Below are 15,891 nucleotides of genomic sequence, written 5' to 3'. Positions count from 1 at the left end.
CTATAATGTATGTTTCAAAGATTATAAATCTATCAACTTTGAGGTAGTTGAGTCATACCTGTTGTTTATTCTTTGGCTTGATATGAAATCATTGCCTCAGAAAACACAAACTTCCTATAAGATGGGGAGATGGCTGTTATAAAAAAACAAGTTTAATAAAGCAGTCAAGCATTGGTGAATATATGTACATCCACAATACACTGGTTTTAATCATTCTGTTCTAGTGACTAAATGACTAACATCTATGCACTCAGTTATCTTAATTTTTAGATATCTGAAATAATTCCATATTATTTAACAGAAATCATATTTATGTTACTTTTCCTTTCTCTTCCTGCTGTGATGAGTTTCTTGATGTACAGCTAATGAATGAAACTGTACTCTGTTTCACCTCTCGGTGTCCCCTCTATGGCTAATATAATTGTTTGACTTTGGATGCACAGTCTAAGAGAGAACCAAGTTTGAATTTAGGCACGCAACTTGGTCCTCTAAGACCAGGAGTTTTTAAAATTACTCTCCTGTAGATTGAATAAACTACATTTTTATTATAGTGAGAGTATGGGCAGCTTCATTATATTAAACTGTTTATTCTCTCTAATTAATTTGGTTAATTTTAGTATTAAAAGCATGGAAATGGTGAAAAACAAGTGGGATCATTTTGGCAATAATTTTGAAGCTCTGTCCATCTGGATAGCTGAACAAGAAAAAGAACTGGAAAATTTGGAAACATCATCATCTCCTTTGGACATACAGATCAGCCAAATCAAGGTGATTAGTTCTTGTTATGTTTGGCATTAAAAGCCCATTTCTCTGTCATTTTGCTAGAGGCCAAATGGGAGAACAGACATTTTTCACATTTCAGAACTACCATGGTGTAATGATGCCACACTTTGTACATGAATATACCAAGCAGAAAGGTTTTACATAAACTCAAGGAAAATTCTTACAGGCTGCCTTCTCTTTTAGTATTTAGTTTACATATATGGAGCCTTTGTGTACATGGTGAAAAATATTATTTAATTTATACTTTCATTTTTTGATTAATTTCGACTGGTGTAAAAAATAGCTACATAAATACAAGGTGTATAAAGCTTTTTTATTTTAAAACATAGATCAACTAGTCGATATAGAATTTGATTTTAACTTTGCAAGCTAAAGTTATAACTCGATTTATGTATCTTTCATGCTAAAATAATAAAGAAACTATTGCTCTTGGTAGCTTGCAAACCTCCATACCATTTATTGCTATTGTATTTACAGTGTCTTAAATTCTGTGTGCATTCCTGTAGATACCTAGTGGTTTAGCTTCTTATTGCTGACTGAGGTGCATATTGTCTCCAAGCATTGCATTTCAAGGGCTGACTTCATATCCTCCCGCAAATGAAAATGTACCTACCTTCTCTGAAACCGCCTGTTTCTAAGGGGACAGAGTTTTTCAATATGCAGTGCACACCGCCATTTTCTTGGTTCTGTAACCTACTTGCTTTTCAGAAAGTGCACAGGTGTGCAACTGCTTGCAGTCATGGACCAGATTGACACTAAGTATTTCCTAAGCATCCCATAAGGCACTTGTTTCATGTGACAGAAACAGTTCATCAATATATATTCCTGTTCTTAATTTGATCACAACTTTACATACACCAAATAAATAAAATCTCTTGATTTCATCATTGAAGAATACAACAATGCTTCAATTCTTGCTTCATTGCCACAGCAATTAGGAACAGTTTCCTTGTGAAATAATGTATGTGCACTTATTCCACCGGCATACATTGTCATGCTGTCGTGCTTTTCAGTAGTTAGTGGATAGGATTCCAATGTTTAAGACAGAAAATAAGTGCATCAAATGATATGAATATTGCATTACAGTGCAGCAGTTCTTGTCTGTCTAAATGGAGCCTACTTAAGCCCTACTAGCCCATTCAAGCCAATTTCCCAGAAAGGCTGTTCCTTGCTGTATGTGCAGATAAGCAGTAATTTTTACACTGCATTGTAAGTTTCTGAAAATTCCACCATAATTTTTCTTCATTTAAACATCACAACAGAAAGAAAATGGTCAGCAGGTAATGTTTATCAATGTCTGAGTGAACAGACATAAAGCAGAGAAAATCCTCCAGGTAAGGTCTAGGCTACATTATTGTAACTCAGGTGAATAAATGAGCTTTATGAACTGTGATATGTGAAATGAGTCATCTGGCCTCTGATGCGTGGACATAGCTGGAGGTCTTCTTCAGCAGCATTGCTTTGTGCCCAGTTTTGAAGAATTAGTTACGTTTTGTTGTAAGTTTCCTGATGACTTACCCTGTGTCACAATGCTAATCAGTTCATAATTTCTAATACAACATATTAGTAAGCAATATTGCAACATGAGGCAAATGAATAAACAATAGCGTGTTCCCCAATATCTTTGGCTTACCAGATAAAACCTGGTGTCAGCTGAATGTAATTATCATTCATAGTAGTAGTAATATTCTACTTTTTGTGACATTGATTGCAAAATCCCAATGACTTCAGCAAAGCCAGATTTTCACCTACGCATTTCTCCAAAATTCCTGGTGGAACAAAATGACAGTTATCACAAGTAGTTACTGTTGGTGACAGACTCAGTGAGAGTTTGAAGGCCTCAATTATCCACCTTGTTTTATTTAACTGAGTGAGTTTAACAGAATAGCGTGGGAGTGAAAAAGTGCTGCCTCATTTGTATCTGCTGCATTGTTAAATAATTTCAGCTTCAGGGCTGCAAATCCAGTATTTTTCCTCAGCACCATATTCTCATGCAAAAAAAGATATTTTATAATCCAAATCAATTCAGAATATGTTGCATAAAGAGACACTATAAATGATTACAGCACCACATTTTTTTTCTGTACCATCACCCTGCTAATTCTAGACTGAATGTTGCAGTAAGCCACTCCTGAGCTTTATAATGGCAAGAAAGATACCATATTTTTATCACAATTATAGCAGAAATTGGGCACTTTGTATGCCTTTGAGAGTGCATTTTCAGGAAAGTTTTTAGTTGATTTCATATACATACATTTATTAAAATTTTTATATCTAAGATGCTACTGCTTATTTCAGTTTCAAAGAGCCCTCTTGGCTCTTTCAGTTCCCTCCCAATGAGTGTTTTTCACTGCTTTTGAGAAGAACTCCATGAACATGCTACATCAGCAGAAGTTAAAAGAATTCTGTTGTGAAAAAAAATCTTATTTCCAAGTTCACTGATGCTTACTGCATAAATAGCCACTGAATGTGAAACACCGGAAGTTACTGGCTTGGATGTTGTAGCTTTCAGGTTTGCCCCTAATTTGCAATAAGTACAAGTGCAAATTAATAGGAGGCAGTTGCTGTCATGCAGCTGATGAATGTAAAGCCAGCGCTAGTTTGTCTTTATGCATTTACTAATTGGCGTAGAAGACAGCTGAAAAGTACCAAAGGCCCTTATCACCCTTGTTTCATCATTTCCTGTTTATACTGTAATGTGGTTCGTTATTTATTCTTCTGCCTGAGGGCATGCTCACCCTACCTGATCATCTAATTAAATATATTCTTTATTATACCGTAGAATTTTAAATTAGAAAATGAAAACAATCTCTATTCGTTTTCAAATCATAGCATGTTTTATTTTGTAAGTGCTTGAAAACTTATGAAACACAAATAATCAACTGTTAGGGTTCAGCTCCTTAACAACGTTATTTTCAGTTATATACTTACTTTTTTTCATCTTGTATTTGTTTTGAATCTTTAAGAGAATTGTGTATTAATTTGTTGAGAAGTAAGAGATGCTAAAATACAAACCCTCTTGTCTGCTTATGAAAATATGCACCTCAGCCAATTCTGAATGCTCTTCATAAACACTATTTTTAGGGCAGGCCGTTTCTTAAACCTTTTCCAGTGCTAATTTCAGGATGAAAAAGGGAATTTACAGGGAATATTGAAGACTTTTGTAACTAGTTATTTCAAGTGGTCGATGAACTCTCATTTACTTTTTTAATGAAGAATGTTAGTAGCTCAGATAAAAGAAGGAAGTAGAAAAATATTATTCTGATAATTAAAAACCTATTGTGCTTCTTTATTTACTATTACTTTACATTTTAGGTTATTAATAAAGAAATAGATGGTAAAATAACTGGCATCTCAAAACTAGAAGAGGAATCCGAGTCTTTTTCCCAGTTCGTTACCTCTGGAGAATGTGCACATATTAAAGCTAAACTGACTCAGGTTAAAAGGTACTGGGAAGAGCTAAGAGGTCATGCGCAGAGACTGGAAGGAACAATCACAGGGAATGCATCAGCACAGCAGAAATACGAAGAAAGTCTTAAACAGGTAGACAATGCAAAATCTAATGGATGGTTTGCAGCAATTTATAGAATTACTCTTTATTTTTCCAAAACTGAATATAAAATGCATATTATAACAGGATGGACTAGAATACATGACTAGATTTGTAAGGTAATTGCAAGACCTCTATACGTAAGTTTGTGTTTTGAATGACTTAAAAGGCAGGTTCAGGAAGACACTAAAACATACACACCCCAAAATTATGCTATCTTTTAGAAAACCTAAGTGATTCTCCTGCATATTGCACTAATAAACTACATCCATACTTCTTATAAACACTTTAACTTCAATCTTGGGTTGTTAGTAGGTCATGAGGAAAAGAATTTAAATATTATTATTGCCCCTGTCACAAGGAGCTGAGCAGAGTTAACATCTTTTATATTCAAAAGGCACTCAGGCCTACAAAGGCTTAGGATATAATATTCTCTTAGCACTAAATATTTAAAAGATGTTCTTTAAAGCATCATTTATGTATCTCCTGCTGGTTTTAGACTCTCTGGTTTGCCTTTTTTTATAGGTGCAGCAGGCAGTATCTGAATTTGAAGCTAAGCTAGCTGAGCCTCTCACATCGTGCTCTTCAGCAGCAGCAACATATGCAGCACTTCAGGATTGCACGGTGAGCATGCGGCCAGCAATTCCTGCCACCGAGTGCAGGGACACGGTGCCACCCTGACCACCCCACAGCAACGCCAATAACCTCCAGACCAGGGGCTGCCTGATGCCGCACAGCCCAGGGTGGAGGCAGGAGGAGGCAAGGGCTGCCTGTCCGGGTGGGCAGCCCCAGGGCAGGCTTAAGCAGGCTTCCTCAGCTATTTCTTACTGTTTCAGACAGACTTGGAGAGTTTTTTCCCCACTCTAGAGAAAGGAAAGCCTAAAAGTATGAATTAATCCTTCAGGTTCTTGTTTTTAATTTTATGCATCTAAACAGTTATGAAAAATAGAAGACAAAAACCATGTCTGTTAGACATTTTTCCTCAAAGATTTAATGAAACTTGCATCTTGGCATAGAGAGCTCTGTGATTTTAAAAAAAAAAAAATCTCCTTTGAAGTGGTTCTTCTTGAACAATGTACAGACTGGACAGAGTTTCAACTGACAAACTTTTATCTGTGATGCCAGAATTCCATGGGTGTTTGGACATTTGGTTCAGTCCATTACAAAAGGAAAATAAACAGATTGGTATTCAAAATACAAAAAATCCCAAATCTTAGGGAATTTGGTGCAGCATTTTTGTCTGCGTCTGTAAGTTTGTGATGTGTTCTTCCCACAATAATCATAATCTTTTGTTCTAAGAAAATATTGTAAAAATTTTTAGTCATATTGTTCTTGCTGCAAAATACAGATAACTTCTTCTGAACTTAGTCGTAACTACTTGCAAAGGCTGTACACAAGGAAGACCTGGCCTGTCTGCTTCAAAAAGCTTGATACTTGTTGAGGAAAAATATTTTGCATATGGAGAATTCATTCAGACAGCACATGTAATCATTATTGTTAATGCCTTTTAAAAATTATGAACATTCTGAGTATACTACTGTAAACTATTGTCCTGCCTACAGGACCATGATGCCTTAATATGAAATTATTTTTTATTATTTAGTTTAAAGGTCAGTAACTTGTTGCTGTATGATTCACATTTCCTCCTATATATGATTTCTTTCATGACTGTAGTTATAACCATTACTACTGTTGTTATTGTACACCTGTGAGTTGGAACTTTAGTAGTCTTAAATCTATTTCATTTTGTGCTTTTCTAACTCATTGCACTACATTTCAATCCTTTTCATATGAACAAGTTTCCCAGCTCTCTAGAATTGGCAACACTGGAAAGTTTATTCAACATCAGATGCCATTTCTATGAAAAAGACCTTTAGCTAATGCTGACAGAAGTTCACAGTAACTGTTCCCTACCTCTTCTATGTCATGACATGGGCTGCAAGTCTGGCAGTCCTCACATGTTGGAATGAGCTTTTGTATTTACTGTATGTATAAAAATTAGAGCAACTTTTAGACAGATGTTAGGGAATTTGGAGTTTTGTCTTACATGATCGTGCTGTGTTGCATTCCCATTCAGAAGATCTGACCCTTTTGTTGCTGACTTTTTTTTCTTTAACATAGTTCTTAGGAAAGTCTTTCCCCACTACGAGCTCGTTGATTGATATGCTTGGGACATGTGAATCTAGGATAGATCTGAGTGAAATGTAAGTTATGCAGTGACTTGATGATCTGGTGGATGTAGCATTGCTTCAAACTTTGAGTAGAAGTACAGAATTTTTCCCACCATTGTTACTGTAGTTCTGTTGTTTATGTATGTGACTTCTGTTTCTTTTACATGTTCATTAGGACCTTTGCCATACTGTGGAGAAACTGAGCAACATGCTGGCCTCTCTCTCAGCCTGTGCCCGAAAGGTGGCCAACAAAGAAGCTGCTGCTCAGGAGGTTACAGCATTGCAGCAGAAATATGAGAAGGTGCTAGAAAATGCTAAAGAGAAACAGACCTCATTAGAGATTCTTCTGGCCCAGTGGCAAAAGTGAGTAGACTCTCAGGTTTGTTACGATGGACACAGTGACATTCCTGTGGTCAGTGTGTGAGACGGAAGGGACGACTTGAGTTGATAACTCTATGTTGTGATTTTGTTAGGCAGGAGAAGGAGCTGTCTGCCTTCCTAACCTGGTTGGAGGGGTGTGAAGCTACAGCCAGGCCTTCAGAGCAGTATGTTTCTGCTGACAGAGTTAAACTGGAAGGTGAACTGCAGTCATTGCAGGTATGCTTCAACTGAAAGATCATCCCACTACATTTCCTGGTTTGTTTCTGTGCCTTCTAAAGGAGGGACTTGCTCAACCGTAGTTTGACAGGTCACTTGATTCTGGGCTTTGGAAATGTCCCAGGAAAGCATTACTTTATCGCTGTTGTCATTTATCAAAGACAAGAAAATGACAGGAAGAATGTTATTTGCAAATATAATATGCCAGCTCAAGAAAAATAATGCCCTGGTATATCCTATTATCTGCCAAGGAAGGACGTTGGTCTGCTTGCCAGAAGATCCTTTCTGTAGAGAATTTCCTTTGTCAGACAATGCTACTTTCCTTTTTCTGCATGTGACGAAATTTGCTCAGATGAAAAATGCTCAGAGTTTTTGAATTCACAATGAAAGTCTGATTTCCTATTATTTTTTTTTAAACACAAGACTTTCATCCTATTCTAAAGTATGCCTTCCCTTGGAATTTTTGCCATTTTTTTTTATATTAATATGAAACAGTTGGCCAAACATAGCATCTTTTACACCCTCCACAAAGCCAATGAGTCCATAATTTCAGTTTTAAGTATTACTGAAGAGAAGGAAATTTATTTTGGTTTTTTTTTTTTTTTTTTTCCTGCTTGGGCCCATTTGTGACATTTCCTCACGATTCTATTGCTGCACACAAAATATGTTGCAAAACTTAGTCTTGATTTTAGCCACTTTCATCATACAGTGTGGAAAGGTCGCACTTTGTCCAAAATGAGAAAAAAAACCCAAACCTACACTTTGATGAATCCTTACTGAATCACAGTTGTCTGAGAGGTGTTGAGTACCTGCTTGTTCTAATAGACCTCAATTCCTCCTAGGATTTGACTGTGCTCACTCAACTGTCTCAAAGTGCTGTACTGGCAATCTCTAGCTAATTCTTTATTATTTTTCGTTATTTTGAATAATATGATGCCATATTTAATCTGAAGGCTGTACATTTCATTGTCTTCCCAGGATTTGCGAGCAGATATTGAGTCCCATGCTTCAGTCTATGCGAGCCTTCTACAGTTAAATGAGTCACTATTCCCAACAGCTTCCGAACAGTGTATAAAAACAATAAAAGAAAAATTTGAAGAGCTGGATGAGAGGTGGAAAGCTTTACCACAAATTGTTGATAAAAGGTTTGTGCATCTGAATGTTTTTCACATGTTAAATGAGAGTAACCAATATCCAGATGAGGAATCCCTATTCTGAAATATATTTTTTTACAGTGTTACCACTAGGAAAACAAAGATTAAAGATTCATATTGAAACCTGAGCTCCCAGGAATGGGGTGTGGGGAATCCCACAGATTTATCATGCTAGCTTTTTGGCATAATCTCTCCCTATTTATTTTTTTTTTTGATAGAAGAGTTCTGTTTGAAGGACTGTGGGGCAGGAAATGAAGATAATGTTCCATTTCCTCAGTTACAATTTCCCAAGTAACTTCCTAAGTTACTTTCCAAATCTGTAACATCAGCTCTTCATTTTTTCAGTTACATGCTTTATCTTCTGCAAAGCCATGCTCTTGTCTTTTTAAACCCACACTGAAGTTTTCATTTGCCATAAATACTATAAATGCTCAATTGCTAGGCTGCTGGCTCATGTTAAGCTCAGGAATGCTGCCTCCTTTTTTGGAATTGTATGTTATATATTTAGATTTCAATTGTTTTGGTGATGAACATACATATTTTACTATTTGTAAAGGAGCTCAGATAATAGAACCCAGTCAATGACATAATCTTATAGGTGCTTTATGAATATGATTTTTTTTTACAATATAGTGATCTACATAGCATTTCACATTGAAAATTATGTAGGGAAATTCCTAAGGGAAATGGGAAGGTAAATGCAAGGACCTTTTTAAGGTCAGTGTTTAGAAGCTTAGTTCTGCTAGGTGCTGAGTACTCCTCTGGACACATTCCTCCTTTGAACTGTATTCCTCTAAGCAGACTTGACCCTCACTTCAGTGGAAGTTGAGCATGCAGTTACTCACCCCCTGCCTAAATTCATGAGACTCTCACCTGCCATGCAGCGTAGCAGAAACTCGAGCAAACAGAATTGTTATGTCCGAAATCTTTCATCAGTATCATTCTCTTTGCTGGGACTACCCCCATGTAGAAAAGTTGAAAAACATACCTTGATTGTTTGGGGCACTTCTAACAGTTGATATGAATAAAACAGTGGAAACAGGAAAGAGCCAAACTGGTTCTTTCAAGTGTTATGTTATTCCCCAGTTAAGAGAGCAGCACAGCAGTCACCACACTTGTAACATAAATTAATGTTTCCTTCTTTCCTTCCACCTGGCACTGATTTTAATGCTGTCCAGTCAGCTGTGGTTTTGATTATGGCAAGTGATTAATTTACATCAAGTGCTTTCATATTTACATCTGACATCCTATAGGATCAACTTCCTTCAATCTCTTGTTGCTGAGCATGGGCAGTTTGATGAGCTCCTGCTCAGGTTTTCAGACTGGATTAAGCAGTTTCTTGCTGAACTACAAGCCACTTCAGAGATAAACACAGCTGATCAACAACTAGCTGCATCTCACAATAAGGTAAACTTTTGGATGTAAATATTAAAGACAGAGACAATGTACAGTGCATTCAGCTAAATATTAATCTATAACTAGCATGAGGTCATTTATTTGTTTGAAAACTGATACACTGTTGCAGTCACATACAGATTTCTATTATTTGACCAGTTTAAAGCAAAATTGTAACACTGAACTGTTCTTACTGAAAAGCCTGCAGTAGTACTTGTTTTACTTATAAGTTTAGTACTAAAATGTTTTCTGAGCTTTTGACTGGAAGAAGAAACCCAGCCCTATTTTCTTTCTTTCCCATAGAACCACTCAATGGAAGTTGAAAGTAAGAAACAGCAATTGCAAAGTCTGAAGGAACATGTAGATAAATTGTGTTCTTTCAGCTGCCCAGAGGACCGGCAGACATTGCAGGGAAAGACTGAAGATTGCTTTCAGATCTTCCAGGAGGCAAGTCAAATAACTAGCCAAAGACAAGAGGCTCTGGATCAGCTGCGGGTATTCCTGGAGCTCCATAGTGCTGCATCAGGAGTGCTCCGCCGGCTGAGGCAGACAGTGGAGAAAACAGGAAATATGGATAAAGCTAAATCTGGATTGCTGGAGAAGGAGCTCAAGGATGTTATTCAAGATCTTAACAAGCTGGAATCTGCTGCTGTCAGTTTGGATGGTTCCCTTACTAAGGCCCAGTATCATCTAAAACACAGCATTTCTGAGCAGAGGACCTCCTGCAGGGCTGTGGTGGATAGTCTGTACTTGGAACTGGAGGCAGTTCAAAACCTGCTGGGAACCAAACAGAGTGAGGCAGAAGCTCTTGGAGCCTTGCGAAGATCTTTCATGGAACGTAAAGAACAGCTACTGAAGAATATTGAAGATACTGAGGAAAAGGCTGACAAGGAGGGCCTGAAGGAGGCAACACTACAAGCCCTCCAGCAAAGGTATAAACAGTATTAATGCTTGAGATTGGCACTTCTTCGTTTGCTTGCAGTCTCTAGACATTTTATGATGCGTTGGAGGTGTGCATGAGTTTTCTGCCTGGGTACCTTACTTCTTGCCAGGCTTATATGAGTCCATATATCTACTTAACAAAATTTTGTAAGTTAGCTGTTTGGATGGAAGAACATGAGCAGAACACTTAGCAAGTCCTGATAATCTTTTATATTGAAAGAACAGTCAAGAAAATCTTTGGCTCGGAAATTTATTTTGTCCGAATGAATCCAAGCTCCAAACAGCTATTAGAAATCCCATATAACATAACTATCTCTACTCTTACAGAACTGAAGACTGTATATGTGCTGAAGGAATTGAAAACACTTACTATAATAAATTGTTAATCTAAATATTTGACTATATTTCCAAGTCACCTGTATGAGGTGAAGGTGTATATATATATATATATAATTGTATAGCTGTATATGTATCAGAAAAACCACATTCTGACCCCAGTTGTAGCAGAAAAAAAAATCCAGGTAACACTTTGTTTTCTGAAGATGCTGTAGGAAATGTTAGAAAAAGGGAACTTTATGCACAGTAACTCTAACAGCAAGTTTCATTCTTCCTTTCTCCTCTTTTCTCTTGCAAAAAAGTGAAGATAAGTAAATTTGAAACCTGCTTTTTAACTTGCAGATTGAGGATCTTTAACCAGTTAGATGAAGAATTGAATTCTCACCAGCATGAACTCCAGTGGCTCATGGACAAAGCAAAACAAATAGCCCAAAAAGATACTACACTTGCTCCTGAGATCGACAAAGAGATAAATCGCTTAGAATCTCTGTGGGAGGATACCAAGAAAGTTATACATGAAAAGTAAGTAGATCTTAAGCTTAAGGTGAGGAGAGGGTTCTTTTAGTGGAGGAAAGAGACCCAGTTATTTCCATTTAATATCTTCTTGCCATATTAATCCAAATAAAAACCAGGGCTTGTATGTTAGATACTGAGTAGAAGACAAAGCACAGTATAAACCAGTGTATTTGTACCACTTGTAATTATACTGTTTATAAAGCCACAGATAGGTCCTCAGGACATTACTTACAGATATACTGTGCTTTTAGTTGCATGTTGTTGTTTACTCTCCTGAAAGATAAGAAATCTCCACTGAGATTTCACTATCACTCCAACTAGCGCATACTCTCCTTCTAGCATGTATTGTCCTTCTCTATTGCATATGTGTTTGTGACAACCCTATATTCAGTGGTCCTAAATTATTCCTAGATTTAAGTCTTTCTGTCTGCCCAAGGGACCAGGCTCATAACAATCATTAGTGTATAATCAGTGATATAATACAGCTTTGTATATCAATGAAAGTTGATAAAGAAAGGAACTGAAGAAACTAAAGAAAGTTTCATCTTATCCTTTTCTTTGTCTTACCTGCCTCTTCATTGTCTTTAAAGAAAACTTCTTCAAACGTTCCTTTTTAAATTTGCATGGTAAAATTAAGTGCTAGATTCGTTCAGTACTACATCATCCTCAATGTACATAAATTGTATGTACAAAGTGCAGAAGCAAAACAGTTCTAAGCCTGGCTAATACTTCAATGGACATATGCAATTTGGTGATCCCCATGTAACTGCTGGGTTGGTGTACTGGAATGATGATTTTAAAAAAAAATCATTTGTGCTGAAAAAGGATTTTTTTTTTTCCTTTGGTTTATATACTGTACTGTTATTCTATTTTCTTGATTGACACCATACAGATATTTGTAAACATGCTGCCCCTTAACCAGAGCTGTGTATTATTTCACTCTTGAAAATATGCACAGCTACATGAATTGCATTTCTGGTGGTTTTTTCCAGCTGAATTCAGTCTGGTTTTCCAGTGCATTTTTAAGGGACGTATAAATCTGAAGTAAGTGGAAGAAAAGGATAGCTTTGTTTAAAAATGTCCATTGCTTCTTTTCCTTCAGCACTGCTGCTAACTTGTATTTCATGTTGCTGCAACCCATTTTTCTTACCTCTAGAAGTCCTTAATAATAATACCTCAAGTAATTTCCGCATACATGTGTCAGAAGCTAGACAGTACTAGCCGGGTAGTGAAGAAAACGTAAAATAGCTATCCCTGCCTTATAGATGCATTATTGAGGGTAAATAAGTTGTCCAGTTTTCACATACTGGTGTAGTTGTTGGCATCTTTATACCTAAAACTGAAAGATACTCAGTGTCGTGGTTTAACCCCAGCCAGCAACTAAGCACCACGCAGCCGCTCGCTCACTCCCCCCCACCCAGTGGGATGGGGGAGAAAATCGTGAAAAAGAAGTAAAACTCGTGGCTTGAGATAAGAACGGTTTAATACAACAGAAAAGAAGAAACTGATAATGATAACACTAATAAAATGACAACAGTAGTAATAAAAGGATTGGAATGTACAAATGATGCGCAGGGCAATTGCTCACCACCCGCCAACGGACACCCAGCCAGTCCCCGAGCAGCGATTCCCCGCCCCCACTCCCCAGTTCCTATACGAGATGGGACGTCCCATGGTATGGAATACACTGTTGGCCAGTTTGGGTCAGGTGCCCTGGCTGTGTCCTGTGCCAACTTCTTGTGCCCCTCCAGCTTTCTCGCTGGCTGGGCATGAGAAGCTGAAAAATCCTTGACTCTAGTCTAAACACTACTGAGCAACAACTGAAAACATCAGTGTTATCAACATTCTTCATACTGAACTCAAAACATAGCACCCTACCAGCTACTAGGAAGACAATTAACTCTATCCCAGCTGAAACCAGGACACTCAGGTACCTCGTGATTCCTTTCTAACGTAAAAATAACATTAATTTTTGTTTAAATTATTAATTTAATTTTAACTATTTTGAACTGTGTTCTTTCTCATATAGAAACAATTTTAGACCCTCCTGAACCTGATTATTTTGGAGAGCTCTTTGGAGCATTGAGAGAAGAGACAGCTCCTAAAGCGATTGCCTCTCTTTCTTGGCAATGTCATGTTTCCCAAATTCCTTTCACTGACAAACACTGTTCTACAACTAAACATATCCAAAGTATTAGTCTTCCTTCTCCTCTTCAGTATAAACACCACAAATGGATTGAATAGGGTTTTTTTCTTCAGTCCCTTGCCTGAGCAGGAACAGGCTTTTTTTGGAGAGGGGGTGGAAAAAAATATTAAGCCTGTTCTTAGCAGCAGGTTATCCTGTTCTCAGTAGAATGACAGGTAAGTTGAATGTAATGTTTTAGACCCAAAAGCATGCATCTGACAATTGGAGGACAAAATAGTCAGACCTATCTTGCATTGCTTCAGTCTTTACTTCTGCTTCTTTTTACCCCCCAAAATACTCCATGTTGAAGAAACAAGTTAAAAAAGCTAAAAAAAAGGAGCTGTGAGTGCCAGCATCATTATAGTGTGGTTTCCAGTCTGTAAGATGCTAAACGTAGGAAGTGAGAAGCTTGAATTCCAGTTTCAGTCTTTCTTTTGCTCAAGTCAGTGTCTTTGATATCTGATATATATGAGATGACAATTCATATACTGTCTTTTCAGTGAGATGTTTTGTGATGTATGGACCCACAGTGATTTGTAAAACCTAAATATTAATATTTCCTTGGCTGCCCAAAACATGTTTAACACTGCATCCTGATTTTCCCACAGTGAATCACTACATCGCATTCTTTTTCCTTCAGAAACATGACAGTAAATGGTGCTAACACAGCCTTTTCACATTACAGAAAGGAGCAGTCCTGCATTCTTATTGATCTGATGAAGGAATATCAGAGCTTGAAGTCAACAGTAATGAAAGTCATAGACAGTGCAGATAGTGCTTCTGTGATCAAATCCATTTGGAAGGATCATGAAGATCTCAGGCGAACTTTATCAAAGGTAATTACCTATATTTTCATTTGAGGGATTTAAATGATCTTTGATTTAGATGGATTTTTCTGTTTAAAAGTTGCCTTTGAGCAGTGTTTAAAGTTCCTTGAATTTACTGTCAAATCTTGTCACACTGACATTCAGGGTTTAAATTGTACTGACTCTGATGAGGAAAGAATATAGTTCTTTCAGCATTTTGGTGAGATCCATTAATGTGTATTTGATTATTGCTATTTATAATTTTAACACCTATAAATACAAAATGTTAATTTATATGGAAAGCATAAGTTATCTGCTTTTCATATAAAATACCTTGAGAATATATTCCTATCATAGTATGTGAGGATATTTCCAGTCAACATACTTCAATGTTTTTCCATATTGGGTAATTTCTTTAATGGATAAAAGTCAACAAAAGAAAACAAATTGCACACGTTTCTGATGTATGCAATTCTTACGTCTGTCTCTCCCTAAGACGACTTATTCCATGGGGTACGATGTTGATACTGGCCATTGAACAGAGATCTGCATTCCATTCATTTCACTAGATCTTATTTCTAAAATTCTAAATTCTGCTATCCATCAGCCTGTCAGGAAAAACCATTCTGAGTTAAGTTCTTTCCATTCATTCAGAGGGTAATTTCATTTGGAAGCCTATTGAGCTCTCCATTAAAAATTCTTCAGTCAGATCTGTATAAACCTCATTCTAAACTGTGTGTATTTATGGCCTCTTTTTAGTAGACATTTTAACTAGAACGGAAAGCCAGAACAGAGCTTGTCAGTCTAACACAAAAATGCATGTAACGTCCATATAATTCCTCTCCTTAATGTGAGCCTTGGACTGTGGAGAAGTCCCTGCTACAACAGTGGCCACATCAAGGCCTGAAGGAGTTGGAGCGCAATATTTTGCACAACTCCTACCATAAGAAAGTAGGCATGGCCACATGGCCATACTGCGTCCAGATTAGTAACTTATCTCCAACGCTGATCTGTAAAAGAAAGATTTCTTTCTTGTTACAGAAAAAAAGTATGAGATGCTTACTCTGATCCTTTCTCAGTATGTTGTCTGAGAAACACCCCTTCAGTGACAGTGTTTGAAAAATTTCCCTATGCCTAGAATTGCAAACTTAGGAGCCCTGAAGATTTTGTTTAATTCCTTTCTGAACACATCTGTACTTTTGTTTTCCAGAGTATCTAGGAGTGACAGGTTTTACAATTCTAAATTTTGTTTGCCACGCCCTCTGTTTCACCTGCTGTAATTCCAGAACTGATTTTAGATACTAGTTAGTCAATGATGGTTTCCTGTAATTAAATTTTAGACATGCAGAGTCTGAAGAATAGAAAGAATAATAATAATAAAAAAAATTGCCTTAAGTCCTGAAGATAGCTGGTTACCAAGTGGGGAAAATTCAGAATTTATTATTCCCACTTGTGT

The 15,891-nt window shown here is 37.0% G+C and overlaps 1 protein-coding gene across 12 annotated transcripts in view; it reads left to right on the top strand.

Annotated features, from left to right (window-relative positions):
* SYNE1 (spectrin repeat containing nuclear envelope protein 1) overlaps positions 1–15,891 on the top strand; it is a 321,099-nt gene that overhangs the window by 125,134 nt on the left and 180,074 nt on the right. For all 12 annotated transcript variants that reach the window (XM_069787039.1, XM_069787028.1, XM_069787027.1 and 9 more), the window contains 10 exons: positions 618–768; positions 4,099–4,326; positions 4,859–4,957; positions 6,680–6,867; positions 6,978–7,101; positions 8,080–8,246; positions 9,509–9,662; positions 9,954–10,582; positions 11,271–11,450; positions 14,315–14,465. In XM_069787039.1, the coding sequence (XP_069643140.1) occupies positions 618–768; positions 4,099–4,326; positions 4,859–4,957; positions 6,680–6,867; positions 6,978–7,101; positions 8,080–8,246; positions 9,509–9,662; positions 9,954–10,582; positions 11,271–11,450; positions 14,315–14,465 (2,071 nt within the window). The remainder of the gene's footprint in view (positions 1–617; positions 769–4,098; positions 4,327–4,858; positions 4,958–6,679; positions 6,868–6,977; positions 7,102–8,079; positions 8,247–9,508; positions 9,663–9,953; positions 10,583–11,270; positions 11,451–14,314; positions 14,466–15,891) is intronic.

Source organism: Haliaeetus albicilla, chromosome 7 (genome assembly GCF_947461875.1).
Source record: "Haliaeetus albicilla chromosome 7, bHalAlb1.1, whole genome shotgun sequence".
In the NCBI taxonomy this organism is placed as follows: Eukaryota; Metazoa; Chordata; class Aves; order Accipitriformes; family Accipitridae; genus Haliaeetus; species Haliaeetus albicilla.
The sequence above is the reverse complement of the archived record's forward strand: the minus strand, read 5'-3'. Positions and strand labels throughout refer to the sequence as shown.